This window comes from Salvia hispanica, chromosome 3 (genome assembly GCF_023119035.1).
Source record: "Salvia hispanica cultivar TCC Black 2014 chromosome 3, UniMelb_Shisp_WGS_1.0, whole genome shotgun sequence".
In the NCBI taxonomy this organism is placed as follows: Eukaryota; Viridiplantae; Streptophyta; class Magnoliopsida; order Lamiales; family Lamiaceae; genus Salvia; species Salvia hispanica.
Window position 1 is genome coordinate 26588589 of NC_062967.1, and position 23199 is coordinate 26611787.

The window sequence follows — 23199 nt, forward strand, 5'->3', positions numbered from 1 at the left end:
AAAGAACTTTGTAGAGAGGTGCCAATGCTAAATGTGAAGATAAAAAGATGAAAACTGGTCCCAATTTTTCATACTGGAATCTCTCTCAATGCATGTGTATTCTTGATTAGATAAAATAATTTGATGATTTAAATCCTTTAAATAAGCTAATAAATAATCAAATTCTAACAAAGTGGACGTGTAACCTCATTGAATATTTTACTGTTGCCAAAAGTTATCGGTACAGTTTATAACTTGAAAATCAGGTCTTCATCTGCAGTCTGGTATAGGAGAACCAATTGAATTCAAACTAGTCAGGTTTTTGGACAATTGGTTGAAATCTAATGAGGAAATCACATTTTTACCATTTTTTTTTTACTTTTTAACAATTACGTGCTCCATATAGGACATGCAATAATGGATGACATTGTTTTTGTACTTCAAATTTTTTTTATTTGTGTTAAATGTCAATTATATATGTACTTTAAAGTACTTCTAAGTATTAAAAAGTTTATAAAGTGTTTTATTTTGAAGATAGAGTGATTAATAAAATAAATGAATTTTGAAGGTAAATGGCAAAATATTCACTGTAAATACATGAAAATGGATGGATCTTATAAAACTCGCATTTTTTTAAGTAATATTAGTCGCTTTATCTTCTCACGTTTTATCTACAATTCCATACACATTATTAAATTTGTCTGATGCTCTTTTTTTTTAGATATGGAGCTTGCTTTGTATATGCTTTGATTCTACATAGTCGAAAAGTTGCCACTCTCCCTTTTTATTTTGTATAATAGCTACCAAATATTCAAAGGGAATATCTTTCTCTCTTTTATTCACTTTCCCAAAAGCATACCAACACAAATAGAATTGTAGGCCTTACTCTCTCATATATACTTATAAACTAATTCTAAACTTATCCCAACTTGTAGTTAACAAGAGGTTTGCTATGTGGAGTATTTTTTAAGTTTATACCTTTGGGAAAAACAAAAAATAAAAAAAATGGGCTGAATGTTTAAAGTCTATACTTGTCATTCCAACATAAATAAAATAAATACTGCTTGGTGTATAATGGATTCATATCTTACCAATTCCACTAATGGGCTGAATCGTGCCCTTTTGAGCCCATAAAGTAACCGAAACTAAACTGGGCTACTCAAAGTATATAATTGGGCTTTTATCGAGCCAGTTATAGAAATTCATTTACGTTGCTACAAGTATATTAGAAATACGTAAATTAAATTGACGAATCGATTTATATCAGAAAAAACTATGTAAGATCACTGATTATCTGATAACGTTATAAGGGTTCATTTAATTTTTCGAGTATAGTCAATACTAATTACACGCTATAATTTTATTGGGTAGTGATAAATTAACAAAAATTGTATATAAAAAAATGGATATTTTAGGCAATTTACATATAAATAAAGTTATAATTATTAATTAATTTCATGTATTACCGAGTTACCCTTCTATGATCATTTAGCAAAGATTAATTAAGTCTTCAGTAATCAATTGCATATATATTTTATAATCAATTCAGTTGAATCAATATTTATTCAATTAGTATATATCATGGCATAATTTCTTCTTCCGTTAACAAGAAAGAGGATATTTCTTATTCCTATTTCTCAAAGTTTAAACTCTCCCCGTACAAACTAAATCACGCAGATAAGAGCATCCGCAATGGCAAATAGGCCAGCCATAGGCCAGCCATTCTCTTCCCTGTCATGTCAGCAACACTAAAAAAACCACCTGCCACGTCAGATTTAGGCCAGCCGCAATAAAAATAATTCAAAATTACTAGAAAACTTGCCACTTTATTGAAGAGGGAAAAAGTTATAAAATGTAAGTATCTATTTTTATAAAGACATACCAAAATGGAAAAATAATAGTAGTATATTTTTATATGACGAATTAAATAATAATTTCTTACTAATAATCAAATAATTAATTAAATATTGGACGAAAATAATCTCCAAGTTTAACCAAACTAGTGTAGCATCTGGTCTTTAATTTACTTTATATTTTAATCTTAATTTATAAAATTAAATTATTAGTTTTACATAAATTCAAAATATCAATCGTTTATAGTTTTAAATCTCTATTATCATAATTTGTTTATAAATAGATTAAATTTTCTATAATAAATCTTTAGTCATAATTATTATAATTACGTCATTATATATTTATTTAAATTTAATTTTTATAATCGTGACGTCTTATTTTATTTTTTATACTTAAATAATATGAATATTGTCTATTTTTTTTCTTATTAAATTATTTTGATTATTAAATATAAGTGATATATATCCCCATATATGTAAAAATTATATATTATGGAATAAACAAAAACCAAAAATTGCTAACAGTTAATTAATAAATTAGGGTATATAAACAAAAAAAAATGTGTGAAAAAGACTAGAATTAAAATACTATTGGAAAACTTTTCATTTATATTAGTTTAGATCATGGGAAAAAGAAAATAATAATTAGACATACATAAACATATAAACATACATATTTAGGTAAATAATAAAATGAATTATTAGACCTATCGTCAATATGAAAATTAACTTTAGAAATACATAATGGGCCACTATAAAAATAATAAACTTATAGTAGGTGGGCCGATATTGTACATGTATATAATGTGCACTCCCGGTTATAAACCTACTAAAATTATTCCAGCGCCTCCAAAAAAAACCCTAAAAAAGAATCGAACGCCTCTCATCTATAGATCTCGCATCCATGTATTTACAGGATTTTCTCGCGCATCAAACCGAAGAACATGGAAAACGTTTCTGCATATAAAGCGGGCAATCAACTTCACTAAGGTATCACTGATTTCACCATAGATCTGTACTAAATCAGTCAATCTTTGTATGTGTTTAATTGTACTTAATCACATAAATAACGGATACAAAATGACATACATTCCTTTATTTGAGGTGTTATTAGCGAATCTGAAACTAAATTGGAAATTAAATATGCTTATACTTCTATAGTACATATTAGAAATCCGAACAAATCTGACCCTTATGAGATAATTAAACGTCTAGTATATTGGTATACCATGGATGCTCATACTGATTACAATGCTTTTTTTTTTCACGAACAATGAAATAAAAGTTTCGTAGATTCGACAGCGAGAAAAGGTTGCTTTGAAATATACCATGGATACAGACTTCCAAATTTGGTCCTTTACATTTGCTCTAAAAAACTTTTTGGTCCTTTAAATTAAGCTTGTTACCTTTGGTCCCAAACAATGTCCAAAGTAAACCTTTTCCATTAAACTTAACAGTCAAACGTGATTTGACCAAATTATTGACTTAATTATGAATCTAGTTAGTCAGATTAATCTAATTAATTTAATGTTAAAATTTATTAAAAAAATTTACCTATAATTAACTTAAAATTTATAAAATATTTTATAAACATTAAATTAAATTTTACCTATATTTTATACCTATAGTAAAAATTAAATTTGTGAATACTTTTATAAATTTTAATTTATTTTATTTTTATTCTAGGTAAGAAAATATTTTATAAAATTTTATATTATTAAATTTTTGAATATTTATAAATTTTAATTAAATTTTATTTTTGATATAGGTAAAATTATATTTTAGAAATTTCAATATTTTATTATATGTATTAAAATATTTTATGAATATATGTAAAAAAAAATTATAAATTTTAATATTGAATGTTAATTGATTAATTGGATTTATAATTAAGTCATTAATTTGGTCAAATCATGTTTGACCGTTAAGTTTAACGAAAAAGGTTAATTTTGAACCAAAACATATTGTTTGGGACCAAAAGATAACAAACTTAATGTAAAAGAACAAAAAAAATATTTAGAGCAAATATAAAGAACTAAATTTGGTCTTCCCTTTATAACCTTAGTCTATGAAATGAATATTCAATTTATTTTTCAAAACTTTTCACTTTTACTTCCTCTATTCATCACAAAGAATCAAAAACTTTCCTCTTCACTCTGTTATTTTCTCCAAAACTTCCATTCTACATATGAATGAATAGTTTTGTATTGAATCATGAACATTTTTTCTAATTTATTTTCAATTTCATTTACCATTTAAATTTATTTAAATAGTTTAAGACTAACCTCAACCGTTATGTGTATATAGTTATCGTAGCATGACAAGTAGTAAAATTATTGATCCCTTGAAACTAATGTATTAGGCCTAGGTACCATGGAGCCATCTTTATCAGTGTAATAGCTATCTAATAATTGAATTTCGATTTTTACTTTATTAAGTCTACTTAATTGAAAAAACAAAACAAAACTAGATAAATGGTTTGTAAAACTTACAGGAAAGAAATGTAGAATTATAAGATTCAATATATAGCCTTATGCTATTAGGTGCCTTTCTTGTAGTATCAAAGTGTCCCTTAGAGTGTCAACAATAGGGAGTCGCGGCTCCTGGGCAAGGGCTTGGCCAGGCCGCGGCTCCCTGTAGTGGAGGACATGCAGGGCCGCGGGGGGGAGGCCTTGGGCGCGCCGAGTAGTCGGCCTGGACTCGGCTCTTGGGCGTGAGCCGCAGCTCTGCCTAATTTTTTTTTTTTAATTATTTCCTATAAATATACCCATTCCTCTCAATTTTTTCGCCACATTCCAATCTCCATTCTTTTCAATTTATCTCTATTCTACTTTCAAAAAATGAATACCAATGATGAGTATTAACAAATGATCGATGGGGCGTTCGATGAACTGGTTGAAGAGGTGCAACGTGAAGCTGAGGAGGAAACGGCAGCGTCGGTGGTCCCTCGGCCGATTCATCATCAGCGGACAATCTGCCGTGACCATGCCCGGGCCGACCGACGGCTGATGGAAGACTACTTTGTGTGATGTCGATAATTTTTGTTGTATAATTTTCCCCTTTCTATAATACAACGAAGAGTTGGTTTTAATTTTTTTAATTAAATTATGCGGTTTTTCCTAATTATTATAGTCCGATTATTTTTATTCTAATTAAATTAAAATATACGCCTACCAAGAATTGAAAAAAATAATAATATTTGTGGCGTGGGCTTGTAGGGTGGACAAGTTTTTGTGGCTAGGGCTTGGGCATGGTCTTCTTATTGTGGACACTCTTAACTCTCTAGTGTTAAACTCCTTACAGTGTCCACAGTAGAGTGGAACAGCCACGATTCTGCCAAGGTACAACCACAAAAACTCTTCCACAGTCACAAAAACTCTTTCGCCACATCATCACAAAATAGATTAAGAAATTTTTTTAAAAAATGAAAAAAATGGCACGGCGGTTGTCGCGGCTTAAAGGTGCCCACAGTTCTGGAACCCATGGTTACGGTTCAGGACCGCCGGTTCCGGTTCTAGAAATTGTCGAACCGGAATTAAACTGCGAGGGTATTTCGCTGTTACGGTTTTGATTTCGAACTGACGGTTTTTTATAATTTTTCACGGTTCTGAACCGCCGGTTTTTTGCGGTTTCAGTTTGGAACCGCCCGGAACTGGCGGTTCCAGCACGGTTTTGGTTCGAAAATTTTTTAACCTGAACCGAATCACGGTTCAAAAATTGACGGTTTCGATTCGGGTAAATTCTCACGGTTTCGGTTCGGAACCGTAACTGGCAGTTACGCGGTACTGCCGGTTCAGTAAACCTTGGGCAGGTCTACCACGACTCCCATTCCTGCGTGCAATAGGCGTCGTGGCTCTGCCCCCACCGCCCCTTCCACGCCGCAAATGCGGCTCTCTCCCGTCCAGCCCCCCTCGTCGCAGCTCACCCTTGTCCAGCAATTGACTGCGTGCCGCCGCAGCAGTGCTATTGTGGACACTCTTAAGAACATAGGAGCAAAGTCTTCACACAAAATCTTCACACGTAGTAGTATATTGGTTTTGTCTTTGATTCTTTCTTAATTCCAATTAACTACTTTATCTTTCAAATACCATAGTTAATCCAAATGACATATAAAAAATCAAGTTCAAGGCATGAATTTAAGCAGCATATTAGAACAATCGGCAATTATGATCACACAACACAATTTAACATTCAAACATATAACCTTCATCAATAATTCTATACAAAATGTTTAGCCACTATTGTCATCATCGTGTCAAAGTTATACACTAAAGAGATAAGCAGAAATACACTCTAAGTACTCCTTAGGATGATTTGATCGGAATAGAAGTCCGGCTTTGAGCTCAGATTGATCCCAGATGGCCTCTTCTTCTTCTTTCTTCTTTATCTTAAAGGTCGAATGGCGCTGTGGCGGAACCTACTCGGTCGATTTGAAGTATCTGGATGGATTACACAGTCTTTGTAAAAATGAGTATAACTTTCTTTACGTAGCTCTGATTGAGGCGTGCAAGATACCCACGTGAAGCTCTTTCAATAACGAAGAGATTTGTATCCTCCAGAGACCGATTAGAAATCATTATTTCAGTCCCGTTGTCCTTCAAAACTAATAAACTTATCAACAAAAATAATTTACAGATGATTAGACATAAAAAAAATATAAACTAGTCATAAAAGTAAGTTAAGCATGCTAAAATTGCCCCCTAAAACTATGCAAAATACAAGTTTATCAAGAGTCAATATATATCTACTACTATTACTTATTACTCCATCCGCCCCATTCAAGATGACCACCTTTTCTTTTTTGTTTGTCCCAATCAAGATGGTCACTTTCCAATTTTAGAAATAACCTCCTTGCTCTTCTTTCCTCATTAAAATATTCAACTTCATTTTTCCTCTCTACTTTATTCCACCTAACAATACTTCCTAAAATCTCATGTCACTCAAGAATGTGACCATCTTGAATGGGACAGAGAGAATATAAACTTAATCAATTTCTTAAAACTCGCATTAACAAACATTTACCGGGGCTGAGGAAGCACACAATAATAGTTTTTAAAATAGTAGCATGGTGCAAGATATAGTTTCTGTTTTTGCTATTCCTTTTACATATTTAGATTCTGAATATTACTTCTATGCAACATATCAGGTGTATAAGGAACAATAATTATTGGCTTTAATTAGTAAATGAATATTAGGTCAACAATTATTTATGGAAACAGAGAGGCTACAAATGAGATTTCCTAAATCTAAAGGAGTAGATTCATAATTATCACTAAATTCCGTGCGCCCAATGAGAAAATAAGAACTGCGTCGCTCCGTTTGTCAGTCTGTTCATTTCTCAAAAAACAAATTCTCGTTGTATCAGATTCACATAATCCGCTAATTGTGCCAGCAACCTATATATAGATTTACCGAATCCCGCGAAAGTGCTGATTAGTTCACTCGATTTGGGTTTATGTATATCACAGGTTCGGATCGGAAGGTTGAACGAGTTTGTGATTTCCACGTTTTGCAGATCGCGCAATTGAAGCAGCTGCTACTTTCAGGTGTTGAAGGCCGTTTTCGATCAATAATTTCGGATGGTTTAGGGTTTTTTGATTGCCAATTAGGGATTTCTAGGGTTTTTTTTAATAATCGAGATATTTAGGGTTTTGGATTTGCGAGAAGCGGAAAGGGTGGTGTGTCAGGGCAATTGATTTGAATTGATGGTTGAAGGCAGTTTTTGGGGTTGTGTTGAATCTCGGAAAAATGCAAAGAAGGGATTTTTATTATGCATGGGAGGTTTCGGAGGGAAGGTGAGGGGAACTGCAGAAGTCTACAGCGCAGTATCAGTTGGCATATGCACCCAACTGTAATTGCTGCGGATTCAAATTCATTTTTTAAGGTGTGGACTCCTTTTTTTTGCTTGTCAAAGTTTTGATTCTTTACTAGTATCAGTCGATTGTTTTGATTGAATATATCATGATTCGATTGAATATGTCAATAATTGACGATTTTAGCCATGACATATTTTCTGCCCTCATGAGCAGCGTTGCAAACAATTGAACTATTAGGTAGATACCGATTATCGTGTATGATGTCTTAAACTGTTGATGTTTATGCATTAATGCGTAAGATTTACCATGAAAACATTGTATTTGTGCCTTGTGATTTGGCGTGGATTTTGTGAACGGCTCTATGTTAATTTTATGCAGATAGAAAAATATTCCCTATGCTTCATGAATAGTGTATTAGTGGATTTTGTACTAGTTGTACAGCTGGGCCAGGATTTTGTTTTCTGTTGGCAGTTGACAGATTGACCTGCCAAAACTTCAGAAACAGCAATTTCATTCCTCAAATAGCTAGTAGTTTACCATGTTTACCAAGTATGTCATATGAGAATTGATACCTACTACAACCCTGCGAATTTTAGAAAATCTTATTTATAATATGAAGGATTGCTTAAGAAACTATAGACTTAACTGTAATTGGCCATCTAAACCTTCATAAGAAATAATGGTCAGGAAAGAAATGGGTATTGAGGTACATTCTAATGAAGGGGCTATGAGGTGATCATATTTTGTCTAGGCTTTGTCTGTTTATTTGATCAATCAATGCTGTTTTGATTCTTGTGGATGATGATTATTCACTGGTTTTTGAATTAGATTAGGTTCTCACCTTTATATGGAGTAAGTGAGTTCGTCTAATTTATAGTACTTCTCAGAGGAATGGAAACGTTGGTTCTGTATACCTTATTACCTTATATCATCTATAACTGCTACTTATTATCATTAATACTTGCTTCTGACTTTTGATGAATCTAATGATGTTTTCTTTTGGGGAATAGTAATCTCAACCAATCGTAGTTCTGATTCTTTTTTACATTTTGTTTGAGGAAAATGGAATACCATGTGACTAAGTGTAATTTGGACTAATTTTCTGAAGTACACATCCCAAATAAACTTACTGCACCTTTTTCAGTTATATAGTATGGCTTGCCAGCCATTTCAGGTTTATTTTTTAAGAAGAAAAATGTCAATGGATTGCATGAAACTTGACTACCATGTGTTGGCTTCATGTTTTGCAGGATGGTCGCAAAATCAATGTTGGCGATTGTGCTCTTTTCAAACCTCCACAGGATTCTCCGCCTTTTATTGGTTTAATTCGTCGCTTGACATTGAGTAAAGATAATAACTTGCGGATTGGAGTAAATTGGCTTTATCGACCTGCTGAGCTAACTCTCGAAAAAGGCCCTCTCTTGGACGGTGCACCAAACGAAATCTTTTACTCCTTTCATAAAGACGAAGCTCTTGCTGCCTCTTTACTTCATCCTTGTAAAGTTGCATTTCTTCCTCGAGGTGCTGAACTTCCCACAGGGACATCCTCTTTTGTTTGTCGGCGCGTCTATGACATTGAAAACAAGTGTTTATGGTGGCTAACAGATCAAGATTACTTTAATGTTAGTTGTCGTTGGCATTTTTCAATAATTTTTTCTTCTTTCACTTATATGTTTTACTGATTAGGGAACTGGTAAGGTAGCCTTGCTGAGTTTTCGCCCCTCTGAATCTTTGTCTAAACATTTACGCATAACTTGCAGGAGCATCAAGAAGAAGTAAACCAGCTTTTAGACAAAACAAAGACAGAAATGCACGGAACATTGCAGCCTGGAGGCCGCTCCCCGAAACAAGCTAATGGCCTGACTTCAGCATCACAATTGAAACCTAGTTCAGAGAATGCTCAGAATAGTGGAACTTCCTTTCCTTCTCAAACCAAGGGTAAAAAAAGGGAAAGAGGAGATCATTCCACTGATCCTATTAAACGGGAGCGTTTCTCAAAGACAGATGATAGTGGCTCTGGTCCACACAAAATTGAAAATAATGTGAAATCTGATATTGCAAAAATATCTGAGAAAGGTGGAGTTGTAGATTTTGAAGGGGTTGAGAAGCTTTTACAGTTAATGCAACATAGAGTGGAGAAGAAATTGGATTTAAGTAGCCGTTCTATGCTTGCTGGTGTAGTAGCTGCAACTGAGAGGATTGAGTTCCTCAGTCTGTTTGTGCAGCTGAAGGGTTTATCTGTATTTGATGAGTGGCTCCAGGAGATCCATAAGGGGAAGGTTGGTGGTGGGAATAATTCAAAGGATGCTGACAAATCCGTTGAAGAATTTCTTTTGGTTTTACTTCGCGCACTGGATAGACTTCCTGTGAACCTTCCTGCACTCCAAACATGCAACATTGGTAGATCTGTGAATCATCTACGATCACATAAAAACGTAGAAATTCAAAGAAAGGCTCGAAGTTTAGTTGACACGTGGAAGAAACGTGTTCAAGCGGAAATGACTAATAATGACGCAGAGACTGGTTCCGCCCAAGGTGGACCCGTGTGGTCTTCCAAATCACGCCTCCCAGAGGCTTCCCATGCTGGTAGCAGAACACTTAGTGGATCTGATGTTGCCGTGAAAAGCTCTATCACTCAACATTCTACATCTAAAACTACTTCAGTAAAGTCCTCACATGGAGAAAATAACACAAAGTCTGCATCTTCTTCTCCTGGTCCAGTAAAACCATCTTCGCCACCGACATCTGTTAAGGAGAGCCAACCTGGAGCTTCTGCTGGTGGCAGTGACACTCCTGAAGCCCCTCTGACTAGGGAGGATAGGAGCAGCAGTTCAAACCAGTCTCATATTTACAGTCCGTCAATTTCAACAAAGGAGGAGGGAAAGAGTTCGGCATCTGTTTCTGCATCTGCTAGTAAGATATCAAGCAGTAGTTCTCGAAATCGAAAAGGTGGTTGTTTTCCAGGGGTTAGTGGAGTTCATAAAGATAGCAGCTCTAGCAGAAGTTTATCATCGATAAGAAATTGTACCTCAGATAAAGTTTCTCAATCTGGTATGGCGACTGAAAGGGTTAGTGATGGACCGTTGCTTGAAGCAGGCAGTCCAAAGCTAATTGTTAAGATACCAAACCGGTCACGGAGTCCAAGTCAAGGTGTTAGTGGAGTATCTCCTGAAGATCCTTCTGCTCTGAGTAGCCAATCATCTCAACCAGTGCTTTTGGACAAACTTGATCAGGTTGACAATAACTCAAGAACGAAGAGTGATGCTCTTCGATGCAAGGCTAGTCCTGACGAGAATGCTGAATCTTGTCGAGTCAATGATATGAAAGGTATAGTGACTGGATCTGGGTCGGCTGCTGTTCTTCTCGAAGAAGAAAAAAGTATGTCAACCGAAGACTCCAGGCAATCTGCGGAAGGCACAAAAAGGAACCAACTGAAATGTGGAAAGTCACATGAAACTACTTTTAGCCCAATGAATGCTTTAATTGAAAGCTGTGTTAAATATTCGGAAGTGCACTCTTCATTGTCCCCTGAGGATGATGTAGGGATGAACTTACTTGCTAGTGTGGCAGCTGGTGAAATGTCAAGATCAGAATTGATTTCACCTACTGGTTCAACTGAAAGAAGCACACCTGCAACAGGAGTTTGCGTTAGTGATGATGCAAAATCAAAGTTTTCCCCCGAAGATCAAATTCGAGGAACTGAAAGTCAGCAGCTTTGTGATGACGGAGAAGGTGGTCTCAAGAAACAGGTTTTTTTAAATGGTTCATGCTTGGAAGGTGGATTACATGTGCCTAAACAAGCATCATTCTCTCCGGACGTGGATTGTCGTCCATCCCATACTTCTGCAGACATGGCAGCTGGAGAGAAAAACAAACCCTATGACAATGCTAGCACAGAGTCTAGAAGCACTGCTGACCATAAATGGGAGCTTAGTAAGAATTTGACTCAATTGACTGGTGCCAATCAGAAGACTGGAGATGGTGAAGTAAATGAAGAATATCAGGTGGAAAAGACCCCAACAAGTGATTCTTGCATGGATAATATTGTCGACTGTAAAAAAAATGGAACTAATGTTGCAGGGCCCGAGTACAAATCTGGTGATGATCCCTCAGACACAGCTAAGGGGATAATTATTGCTAAAGATGCATCTCTGGACCAATTGTGTAATATCGAGTGCAAGAGTGATGTGAAGGATGGATTGATGGTGGGTGCTAATTCCATGAAGAAAATCACTGCTACAGTTGTAAAGTCTGAACTCAAAGATAGAGTTAGTGATGAGAAGCCACAACAAACCTCATCACAACCAATACTTTCTGAAGATGGTGATGAAATGAAAGTTAGAGAAATTGATGAAAAGAATATCAGGGCTTATGTGAGTGAGGTTGAATCCACTAGTGACGGTCTTAAAAGTCATGATATGGAAACAGCTACAGAAAAGAAGGTGATCAGCGAACCAGTTTCACTGCCTGAGACAGGGTTTCCTGCATCTGTTGCCAACAAACGGCATACAAATGACAACATTAGAGGATCACAGCCTCTTGGCGTTAAAGTTGACGAAGTAGAATCAGCTTCAAATGTTGCCAAAACGCCCTCTGCTGCAGCAGGAGCAGATTCAGATACAAAAGTAAGGTTTGATTTGAATGAAGGGTTTACTGTTGATGATGGAAAATTTGGGGAGCCAGGGATTTTGGCGGCCTCTGTTTCAACAACTGTTCAGATGTCCAACAGTCTGCAATTTTCTGTAAATCCTTTTCCTACCCTCCATCCTACTTCCATTACGGTGGCTGCTGCTGCAAAGGGCCCCTTTGTTCCTCCAGAGGACCTATTGAGAAGTAAAGGGGAATTGGGTTGGAAGGGATCTGCTGCTACTAGTGCATTTCGGCCAGCTGAACCTAGAAAAGTAATTGAAGCGCCTTTGGCTACAACTAATTTCTCATGTGATGCTTCTACCAGTAAAAATGGCCGCACTATGTTGGATATAGATCTCAATATAGACCTGAATGAGCCAGATGAAAAAGTTCTTGAGGAGACAGCTTCTCGAGATTGTTATTTGGTTAATGATAGTTCTATATTGCTTAATAAAAGTTCTGGTTTTATACCGGTTCTTGGCTCTGGTGGGCTGGATCTTGATTTGAATAGAGTTGATGAATCCAATGAGAATGGACAGTGTTCTACCAGCCGGGGTTATAATGAAGAGAGTTCTTTATTGCATCTCAAACCCTCGGGAGACTTAATGCCTGCTGATGTTCAAAGGGGTTTTGATCTCAATGATCAGCCTGGGCTTGATGATGGTGGTGCAGAGCACTTAAGGACCACGCAACAAGTCAAAGTTGCTTTGACATCCCAGTTGCCTTCTATTGGTCTTAGAGCAAATAATCCAGGACTAGGTGGTTTGTCGTCTTGGTTCCCACCAGCTAGTGCTTATTCAACTGTGGCGATTCCATCAATTATACCTGATCGTGCTGACCAATCCTTTCCAGGAATTCCACCTGGAGCATCACAGAGAATGTTTAGCCCTGCTAGCATATCTCCATTTACACCTGATTTTTACCGTGGATCAATATTGTCATCATCTCCTGCTGCGTCATACCCATCTGGTCCTTTCCAGATTCCAGTGTTCCCTTATGGACCCTCTTTTCCTCTTCCATCTGCCAGTTTTCCAATCAGTGGAACCTCATATGCAGATGCCTCATCTGGTACTAGGTTTTATGCACCACCTGTCAATTCTCAGATGTTGGGACCAGTTAGTGCAATTTCACCCCAATTTCAGAGACCGTTTATGGTCAGCCTTCCAGATAATAGCAGCAATAGTGGACTGGAAAACAGCCGAACATGGGGTAGACAAGGTCTTGACCTCAATGCTGGCCCTGGAACTGTTGAAGGTGATGTCAGGGAAGATAATTTGCCTCGTTCATCAAGTCAACACTCAGTTATCAATTCACATGCACAAGCAGAGGAGCAAGCTAGGCTCTATCCAGCTTCAGGTTTGAAGAGGACGGAACCCGACGGAGGGTGGGATAAAGAAAACTTCAGATACAAGCAGTCATGGCAGTAGGACTGTAAATTTATAGGCTACCTGCTCAATTCAAGTCCTGTAAGTTTGCTTCTATTTCCCATGCTTAATTGATGTTCCCATGCTCATATAATTTCTTGTTTTTATTCTGCTGAGTGCTGACTGTTCGGTATGATTGATCTGGATATAGTTTTGTGCATATTGAAACACAATTTACTTTACTTTCCATTTGAGTCTATAGTTTACTGATAATAGCTAAAAGGGAGTATAACTTTTAAACCTATAGGTATCGTTAAGTTTCCAAAACCTGTGATAGGGCACGGTTACTTTTCTGCTTTTGTTTGTGAGAAAAACTGTAAGGCATTTTTCTTATCTGGAGATTCCAAATATACTTTTTGCCACTTTAAATAATGCGCTTGTGAAACACTATATTGCATGAGGCAGAGGTCTTCACATCTGCCTTTGCATTTAGGTTGGAACCCACTTCCATTTTACTCCTGATGGGGAAATAAACTCGTTAGTCTTACACTTTGTAAGTATCCTACCCGGCTTAAGTATTACACTTTTAGTGGGCCACCTTTAGGTCGGAACCCACTTTCAGTTGTTGCATGATTTTTCTGTCCATGTCATTTTTTGACTGTAAATATGTGCATGTGTCAGGTGTTTGGCTGCACTATGACATACAAAATCTACTTCTAAAACTGGACTTTATTTTATGTGGTTCTAATTCGTGTATCTTAACTGTCCTAGCTCTTCAGAAGGTTCTGAACCCTCATCCTGCTGGGATAATCTTCAAACTGTCGGTTATCTGAAAAACTCATTTCTTATCTATCAGGTCTCTGAAGTCCCACCTCATCTGAGCATCAATGATAACCTCTCCAAACAGTACTGGGAGGATAGAGGTCCTAATCTACCTGTACATAGTTTGACTCCTGGAGAAGCCTGAGCTTTTGGCGCCAAGATATACTGAAGATTGATGTGCATAGTTTCTGGCTAACCGTTCTGAGGAGGCTGGATCTTGGATTTTATACAAGCCCTTGTGAATTTGAGCTTTTACTGTCATCATCCTTTGCACTTTTATACTTTTATTCTTATTTTTTTTAGGACCACATATTTATAAGTAGATTTATGTCGAATTTTGGTGCTGATGGTTTTTCGTCTCAAGGTTTAGTTGTAATGGCCTTTGTTGTACTTCATCTTGGGTTTTCAGCCTGCATTCGGTTTACATAGGATTACATAGCATGAAAGCAGAGAAATTCGTTGTTGTGTATTTCTGATGCACGATATTGGCAAGTGTAAAAGACGATCAAGATTTTGCGTCATGGCCTCTGCCCACAGCAGCAGTGTTGGAGGAGAAAATAACAGTGATGTGAAATTTAAATGCTTTATGGCATTGAAAAACAGGCGTTTATATCGCAGCTTAGTTTCAAGAATTGCATACTCATATACCAGTGAACTAAACACAATTTTAAGCAAGTGTGCTCTTTATGCAATTTTATAAAGGACTAGTATGAATTGATTTGATGCTTAATCCTTCCTCCGTTTTATAAAAATATGCATTTTTTAGTTTGTTCTAAATATGTACCTTTTAATTTTGCCAACTCTAATCTCACTAATGAGGTAAGACTCGTAATAACATTTTAATTATCTTTTATATGACGGAGGAAGTAGTATATTGTACTTTTACCTACCTGATAAAATATTTAATTCAGTGTATTTTTATAATACTATAGTGGTTGGTGCAAAAAGGGAAAAAAGAATTACCCACTCTGTCCCATTACATGTGACGCATTTTTTGGGGCACAAGTTTTTAGGTAGTGATGTTTAGTGGTTATATGAAGAAAGAATAAAATAGGAGTGATAAAAAAAGTATGAGAGACGATAAAGTAAGAAAACGATAGAGTGTTGCTTTGTTTCCATAAAAAAATTGTCTCACTTACAGTGGGAGTACTGAAAAAGGAATACATTCATTATAGTGGGACTGAGAGTATTAGACGAAGAAGTATTTAAGTGTGTTTAAGACAGAGTTTATTGCATACGTTCATTATGTGCAATTTGTTAACAAATTTGGTACTACCAATTCTCTTAATATTTGAGATAATAGTTATTTAGGTCATGAAGTTTAGTCAAATTCTTATCACGCATATAACCTTTGAAATTGATATATCAAAACATCAAGTTTTTGTTTTCATTTATTACATTAGTAAACAAACTGATATTTTATGTAATGTTGAAAATCTTATTTTAATAGAATAAGAAAAGAAATAAGAACCTAAATTTTTTTGGTAAAACATATCGTTATAGACGGTATCAAAAGACTATATTTTGTATATGAATGAGACAATCGAGAAAAAATTGATTTATAATTTCACATTAACAAAAATTTGATTTATAATTTCACATTGACAAAGATTTAAAGAATCTTAATCTTAATTTTTAGCTAAAAAGGGTGATGCAATAATAAGCAAAAGAGAACAAAGAGAAAAAACGTGTCCATGATTAGTAGGAGTATAAGAACTTGAAATTAACATAAATAGGAGTTAATCGTCATTAGATTCATAGGGAATAATTGGTATTTACGCCGCAAATCTAGCAAAACAGCGACATCCTCTGCTACTTTTTCCGACATATCAGCTGCATCAGCTTTTTCGGCACGGAATCACATGGCCCGACAACCTTAACCACATGTCACATTCCATATTGTGATGATTCGATGGCCATCTTCTATTGTAATTCCCAAAATACCCCTGGGGGTATAGGATCCAAATATAGAAGGTCCAATTTTATAACCTCAACAAGCCTGATGGGCCACTCGAAGCCTGTCCCAGTGTTGGGACTTTTTTATTCCAGAAAATTTGTTTGTTTATGGAGTTGTGTTGTGCATTTTTTGGGTACCTATACCCTATTTTATTTTTCAAATCTTTGTCACACTTTTTTTTACCTTCTCCCTGACCTTTGTGCCAACTCATTGTCCTCGTCGTCCGCGTGATAGTGAGACTGACGATGCTCGGCATTGTTCGGTGATGATTAAATACAAGACGGTAGTGATTTTTCATGGACTAAAAAAAAAAAAACTAGTCCTTAACATATACTACTCCATGCATCTCACTCAAAATATCCTCATTTTTCTTTTTAATTTATTCCAGATAAGATTCACACTTTCTATATTTTAAAATAAATATCTCCCATCTTTCTTATTAAAATATTCAACTATTTTTTTCTCTCTGCTTACTCAATTTACCAACTTCTCCCTAAAATCATGTGTCATAAAAAATGCCAATATTTTAAATGGGAAGGAGGAATTACATTTGGTCAAGTATATTATGTTTAATGCCTCCCAAAGGATACCATGCAACAACAACTCCTCCATTAAGCCCTATCATAAAGTTGGACGTGCTGATACATTCCATCGGGCTTTTCTTTTATTTTTTGTTTTTTATTTAATCATTGGTAAACGAGGGATGAGTGGTGGGATTCGCGTAATCATCGATTTGGTTTGTTAAAATTGTGTTATCATTTCCCAAAAATAGTTCGTTTTCCATTTTAGTTTGTTCTTAAAATTACCCAATTTTTTATTTTTGGAAACTAAGTAATACCACATGTTCCATTACTAATAAGGTGGGCTTCGTCCTGAGCTTTTGTCTTAGTGGCATTGAGTTTAGACATTTTTTATAGAGGTCTCGAGTTCGACCCCTCTCAGCAATAAAAATAGTGGAAATGAGGTATTGGGAGATGGACTTCTGGCCCTCAGTGAAACCCTGATTGAACCCTATTAGGCCCTGGTTGAACCCCCCTCATATGATGTTGGGACCGAAATGTGGGGGGTTTGCCAAGACTTTCTAGCTTCCATCTGATACAAACTCAATTTAGTAAAGACACTCAAGAAGTGTTGTTAAGAATCAATAAAAAAAATTTCATTTAATTCTGATCATTGAAATCATATTTTATTATTGGAAAGTACAATGTATTACCAACTTATCATTAATCTGTAATCTCATTCAACTGACTTTTTCATAATAAAAATAAATCTCCTTCCGTTCCATAGTAATAAAGTCATTTTACCATTTTGGTACGTTTCATAGTATTAAAGTCATTTTCTTTTTTAGTAAAAATCAACACATTTTTCCACACCTACTTTACCCTCTTTTACTTTTTCTATCTCCATCTCTCTACCTTTTTCATTTTTCACTTTATTCTCCATTTATTTAACTCACTTAACACAATTTTTTTTAATCTACGTGACGAAAAGAAATACCTTCATTGCTATGTAAGTGAGGGAGTAATATTTTAAAGATTCTGTAACGATTAGTACAAGTAGCATAACAAATCTTTGAATAATAAAAAAAATCTGACAAGTGGGTAAAACGCAATGAAACGACGCCGTATGTTGAGTTCCAAATGTTTATAAACCCTTATATCAAATCCCTTCCGCCATTTCCCTCTAAATCGAAACCCCTCTCTTCAATTCCATTTCCCCAATGTGCACCGAAACCAAGCACAAGCGCAAGCGCGGCGGCGGCCGCCCCAAAACCCGATCGCCGGAGCTCGATAACGCCACCATCAACAACAACACAGCTTCCCCGCCCTCCCCCAGCGCCGCAGAGGACGAGGCGGTCTTCTCCGCTAACAACGTCGAGCTCGCCAACACGAATTCTCCCTCCATCTCCGACCGCCGCGTCCGCCGCCGCGGACGGCCGCGCAAAGTCCCCGAGCCCGATCCATCCGCGCCAGCTGCCAATGCCAAAACCCTAGCTTTGCCCGTTGCCAATGGCGCAGTGTCTAATTCGTTGATCAAGGCGGAGAATTTTGTGGCTAGGGCTGTGCCGGAGATGGACGCGGTGGTTAAGGTGTTTTGTGTTCACACGGAGCCGAACTTCTCGCTGCCGTGGCAGAGAAAGCGGCAGTATAGCTCGAGCAGCAGTGGGTTTGTTATCAAGGGAAGGAGGGTTTTGACGAATGCGCATTCGGTGGAGCATTATACACAGGTTAAGTTGAAGAAGAGGGGTTCGGATACGAAATATGTAGCTACTGTGCTTGCAATTGGGACAGAATGCGATATTGGTGAGGCCTGTTTTGATTTTTTGAAGTTTAGCATTTGAATTTTTGAAAGCTTGGTGAAATGAATTTTGTCCTATTCTTCAGAGAGATTTGGATTATTTTAGCAAAATAGGGTAATTTTAAAGTTTATGGTGTTTGATATTTGGTGTGCAAGATTTGTGCAGTCTTCTGACTCGAGCTTTGTTCCAGTTGAGCAAGCTATGATTATTCATATCCGTCCACACGTTTTTCAGTGTTGGATTAATGATAAGTCTGAAATGTTAGGTAGACGGACAAAGTCTTAGTGTTTGTAGTCCCTTTTCCTTGGCTAATTGAGTGGGACATTGGAGGCTGTATTTATACGAACCAAAAGATGCGGTATTTATGAAAATATAGGACCAGTAGTTATAACATTCGGATTATTCTTTTGCACTGTTAGTTCTTCTTTAATGCTTTTGCAAATCTTTAAACTTTTATGTTGGTAGAATATTCCAGATTTTAAAATGAACTGTTGTGGTTCTATATAGTCATAAAGGCAGCATCACTGGTTTCCATTATAATGCTAGTATGCTACGTATGTAGTATGAAAAAAGTTGCTCCTGACATTATGCTGTAATACATGTTTAATAAAAAATGGTTTTCAAGCATGTGCATCGACGAACTGACTCTGCTTGGAGATTATACATTGTATTGCTCATGTGTCAGGACAGTTTTCGCTCCCTGGCAGAAAAAATATAGGCTAGGCTTTCATTTACTTACCATTACTAATTTCCTTTTATAAAGCCGCCCTTCTTACAAGATCCCAATTCTTGAAATTAAGGACTAGTCTTCTGAAAGACTTGTTTTTTGGTGATAGCGTTCAAGTTTTACTTCTACAACTTTCTTTTGTTGTACCTTTGGATTATCATGTATCTTATGGACAAGACTAGAAGTACATGAAATGCTGATGAGATTTATTTGGTTTATATGGTGCTGCAGCTTTGCTAACAGTAGAAGATGATGAGTTCTGGGAAGGGGTTTCTCCGGTGGAATTTGGGGATCTGCCTGCACTTCAAGATGCAGTTACCGTTGTTGGTTATCCAATTGGGGGCGATACAATCTCTGTAACAAGTGGTGTTGTTTCACGAATAGAAATTCTTTCATACGTTCACGGATCAACCGAACTTCTGGGGTTGCAGGTATAAAAGCCATTTGAGCTCCTTGGTTTGAATTCCTAAATGAAGTTGTACTCTCGCAAGTAGCACTGATGTTTCTGAATTTTGTCTTCTTGCAGATTGATGCTGCTATCAATTCTGGAAATTCTGGGGGACCTGCATTTAATGATAAGGGAACTTGTGTTGGTATTGCATTCCAATCACTTAAGCACGAGGATGCTGAAAATATTGGTTATGTCATACCAACACCAGTCATTATGCACTTCATCCAAGATTATGAGAAGAATGGAACATATACTGGTAATTATTCTTGGCAGTCTCTTAGATTTCTGGATTGATTTATAGTTGATAAGAAATTTGTGGAGACATGAGGGAGAATGATATTTTAAATATTGAAAAAATGAGAGTACCAATAGACTCAATTGCAAAATATAGAATATTTTGGTAGTAGAGATCGGGGGCTCTAAGATTGTATGAACCTCCTCCTCCTTCACTAAGATAACTTAGTTTACAGGTCTTATGGTTGTAGTTACACATGAATTTCCATGTTTCTAGACAAGCCTTCATTTAATGTGCTCTTAAGGATGTAAGTATGATCTTGGTCTCTGGTACTTGATTGATAGTCGTGACTTTGTTCCTCAATTGACATGATAATAATTGTCGTCTAGACTGTAATTGCAATTTATTGATTAGTATGGAAGTAAATTGCTGTATGTCATGCTGTTTCTTTCTTTGTATTTTAACTTTATATGTATCCCTTGACTTGCATCTAGCAAATATCTGCCTAAAGCTTATTCCTGAGTCCCTGACACGAAGTATTTGTTGCATGCCAGGCTTCCCAATTCTTGGGGTTGAGTGGCAAAAGATCGAAAATCCAGACTTACGTTTGTCCATGGGGATGAAACCTGATCAGAAGGGTGTGCGCATAAGAAGAATTGATCCCACTACACCTGAGTATTCTGTTTTGAAACCATCGGATGTTATACTTAGCTTTGATGGGGTCCATATTGCTAATGATGGAACAGGTATGGTGCACATAAAGGGTTCTCTGGTTTTAATCTTATGAATATGTCTACAACTTCTATTTCCTTTATCAACCTCTTCGCTCACTTGTGGTTGTTGAACTATATGCTAGTTTTTGTAAATCTATCCTCTTATAACAGCCTTCCTTTTACATTATCATCACCTATACTATTTTGGCTGGTTGTTTGAAACAGACTTTTGTTTTTAAAATGCTGCTTTCTATTTTCTATTAAGTTGAACTTCCTAAATAAATCTCTAGCATGCAGAAAGAGTAATCTACCCCGCACTCTGAGAAAGTTCTTGATAAGCATTGAAGACCACAAGTTCACTTATATGCTTATCAATGAATCATCTTCCTAAACACTACCAGAAGGCAGTTTCTTGAAAACCCATGCAGTTGGTATCAAGGAATATATATTAGCAGTTATGTAACATACTATAGTTTTTCTTGTTGACAAACGCCTATCATGTTTATAGAAACAAGCTGGAATAGCTATGGTGCAAATGGGTAGGATACGGAAACTTTAGCCTAGAAAGTAGTTCAGAAAGAATAACTATAACTATGAATGAAGTGTTACATGTCATTAATTTTACTGCCACAAGATTTATATAGCTTCTCTTCTTTTTTAAGCCTTGCAATGTGGGGCTCATAACTCGTCATTGGTCGCCTGCAGTTCCATTTAGGCATGGTGAGCGCATAGGCTTTAGCTACCTGGTGTCCCAAAAGTATACTGGGGATACTGCTGCAATTAAAGTTCTCCGAAATTCTGAAACTCTGAAGTTCAAAGTCAAACTTGGCAAGCACAGAAGGCTCGTTCCGGCTCACAATAAGGGACGGCCTCCTTCATATTATATTGTTGCTGGATTTGTTTTTTCTACTGTTTCCGTTCCATACCTACGTTCTGAGGTTAGAGTTCTGCTCCCAACAATATGAACATTCAAGATATGCCTACTTATTCCTATATTAGTGTAAGTCTCGCTTTATTATCTTACTTTTTTGTGCCTGTCTCCAGTATGGAAAAGATTATGAGTATGAAGCTCCAGTCAAGTTGTTGGACAAACTGTTGCATGAATTGCCACAGTCAGAGGATGAACAAATCGTTGTTGTTTCTCAGGTTAATATTGACAGCACCATGATGCTCATTTTTAATGTTATATACTGATCATTAACACTTCTTTGCTTGTGTAACTTGTTAAAGGTGCTTGTGGCTGACATCAATATTGGATACGAGGATATCGTCAACACCCAGGTTAGTGAAAAATGATAGTCCTCTGATATAAGGGTCAGTCAATAATAGATAACCTGATATGAACCACTGAAAGGCAATCTTTCTTATCTACAATGGTCTTTCTATGCATCTAGATCCACGCCTTCAATGGCCAGCCTGTGAAGAACCTGAAGAGTTTGGCTAGCATGGTCGAGAGCTGCAATGACGAATATTTGAAATTTGATCTTGAATATCAACAGGTGGGCTTTCCTGTTTCTATCTTTGGTACTGATCTTTCATATATTTCATGCTAAGCAAATCTTAACCTTGAATCTTCTTGTGTGTAGATTGTGGTCCTCCAGACAAAGACTGCTAAAGCCGCAACCCTGGACATTCTTGCGACCCACTGTATACCATCAGCCATGTCGGACGATCTCAAAGCATGATACGGTGCAACCATACGTATTCAGTCTTATCGGGTGGTACCCGTAGCCACGCAAGAAACAATTGGGAGACCGAGCATAAAGTTACCTTAGATGATTTCAATATACTACTTGATTGGAAGTAGCTCCTTATACTGCATTTTTCTGCTACCCTTATTGTCAACTATTTAGAAATGGACTTCAAAAGCTGTTCCAAGCAAGTTGAGTTAGATCTAGTCGAGTGAGTAGTGAAGACTCTTTTGAGTCTCTAATTAAGCTTTTTGAATCCCATTTTTTACATCCACCTAATTAAAGTTGATGTGGAAATTGGAATGACTATATAGTCCTTGAACTTTATTTACATTTTACTTACTCAAAGTTGATTTCTCTTCCAAATTCTTCAATTTATTTTAATTCTTTAATTTGTTTCTAAAATTCATGATCCTTGAGAGAAATCTGATGAGCAACATTGTTTATTGTGATATCTCATCACTATTATGTAATTTGTGGCCTCCGATTTATTTACAATTTTGGGCTTCTCTTGCAAAATATTTTTCGTGCCCTCATTGTTGTTTGGGGATCTTATGCAATTTCCTACCCATTTTGAATACAATTATACTGCCATAATTTCAAGATTAGATCACCAATTTTAGGTGAACATTATTTCATGGCATATATGTGTATGTGAGAGAG

The 23199-nt window shown here is 36.3% G+C and overlaps 2 protein-coding genes across 4 annotated transcripts; both read left to right on the top strand.

Annotated features, from left to right (window-relative positions):
* The first annotated feature begins 7169 nt into the window (after positions 1-7169).
* On the top strand, positions 7170-14858 carry LOC125210656. 3 transcript variants are annotated; one of them, XR_007174394.1, is made up of 5 exons: positions 7170-7716; positions 8899-9270; positions 9409-13743; positions 14135-14194; positions 14498-14858. XR_007174394.1 is itself a non-coding variant. In XM_048110210.1 (5 exons), the coding sequence occupies exons 2-4, from the start codon at positions 7603-7605 to the stop codon at positions 13702-13704; spliced, it is 4782 nt and encodes a 1593-aa protein (XP_047966167.1). In that variant the 5' UTR covers positions 7170-7378; positions 7480-7602; the 3' UTR covers positions 13705-13743; positions 14498-14858. The 3 variants fall into 3 exon arrangements, 2 of the variants coding, with proteins under 2 accessions (XP_047966167.1, XP_047966165.1); XM_048110210.1 differs by lacking the exon at positions 14135-14194 and having other exon boundaries at positions 7170-7378; positions 7480-7716; XM_048110208.1 differs by lacking the exon at positions 14135-14194.
* A 3228-nt stretch (positions 14859-18086) lies between these two features.
* On the top strand, positions 18087-22895 carry LOC125215173 (protease Do-like 9). Its single transcript, XM_048116508.1, has 9 exons — positions 18087-18723; positions 19678-19877; positions 19973-20153; positions 20687-20878; positions 21551-21783; positions 21890-21991; positions 22076-22126; positions 22240-22344; positions 22432-22895. Exons 1-9 carry the CDS (start codon positions 18141-18143, stop codon positions 22528-22530), a joined length of 1746 nt encoding a protein of 581 aa, XP_047972465.1. The 5' UTR covers positions 18087-18140; the 3' UTR covers positions 22531-22895.
* The last annotated feature ends 304 nt before the right edge of the window (positions 22896-23199 follow it).

What these genes read in the sequence shown, in the direction of transcription:
- LOC125210656 (XM_048110208.1), top strand. Translation starts at nt 7,603, where the DNA reads ATGCATGGGAGGTTTCGGAGGGAAGGTGAGGGGAACTGCAGAAGTCTA. An exon ending in ATTCAAATTCATTTTTTAAG is followed by an intron (nt 7,717 to 8,898) that starts GTGTGGACTCCT and finishes CATGTTTTGCAG; the next exon opens with GATGGTCGCAAAATCAATGT. An exon ending in CAGATCAAGATTACTTTAAT is followed by an intron (nt 9,271 to 9,408) that starts GTTAGTTGTCGT and finishes CATAACTTGCAG; the next exon opens with GAGCATCAAGAAGAAGTAAA.
- LOC125215173 (XM_048116508.1), top strand. Translation starts at nt 18,141, where the DNA reads ATGTGCACCGAAACCAAGCACAAGCGCAAGCGCGGCGGCGGCCGCCCC. An exon ending in TGGGACAGAATGCGATATTG is followed by an intron (nt 18,724 to 19,677) that starts GTGAGGCCTGTT and finishes ATGGTGCTGCAG; the next exon opens with CTTTGCTAACAGTAGAAGAT. An exon ending in TATTGCTAATGATGGAACAG is followed by an intron (nt 20,879 to 21,550) that starts GTATGGTGCACA and finishes GGTCGCCTGCAG; the next exon opens with TTCCATTTAGGCATGGTGAG.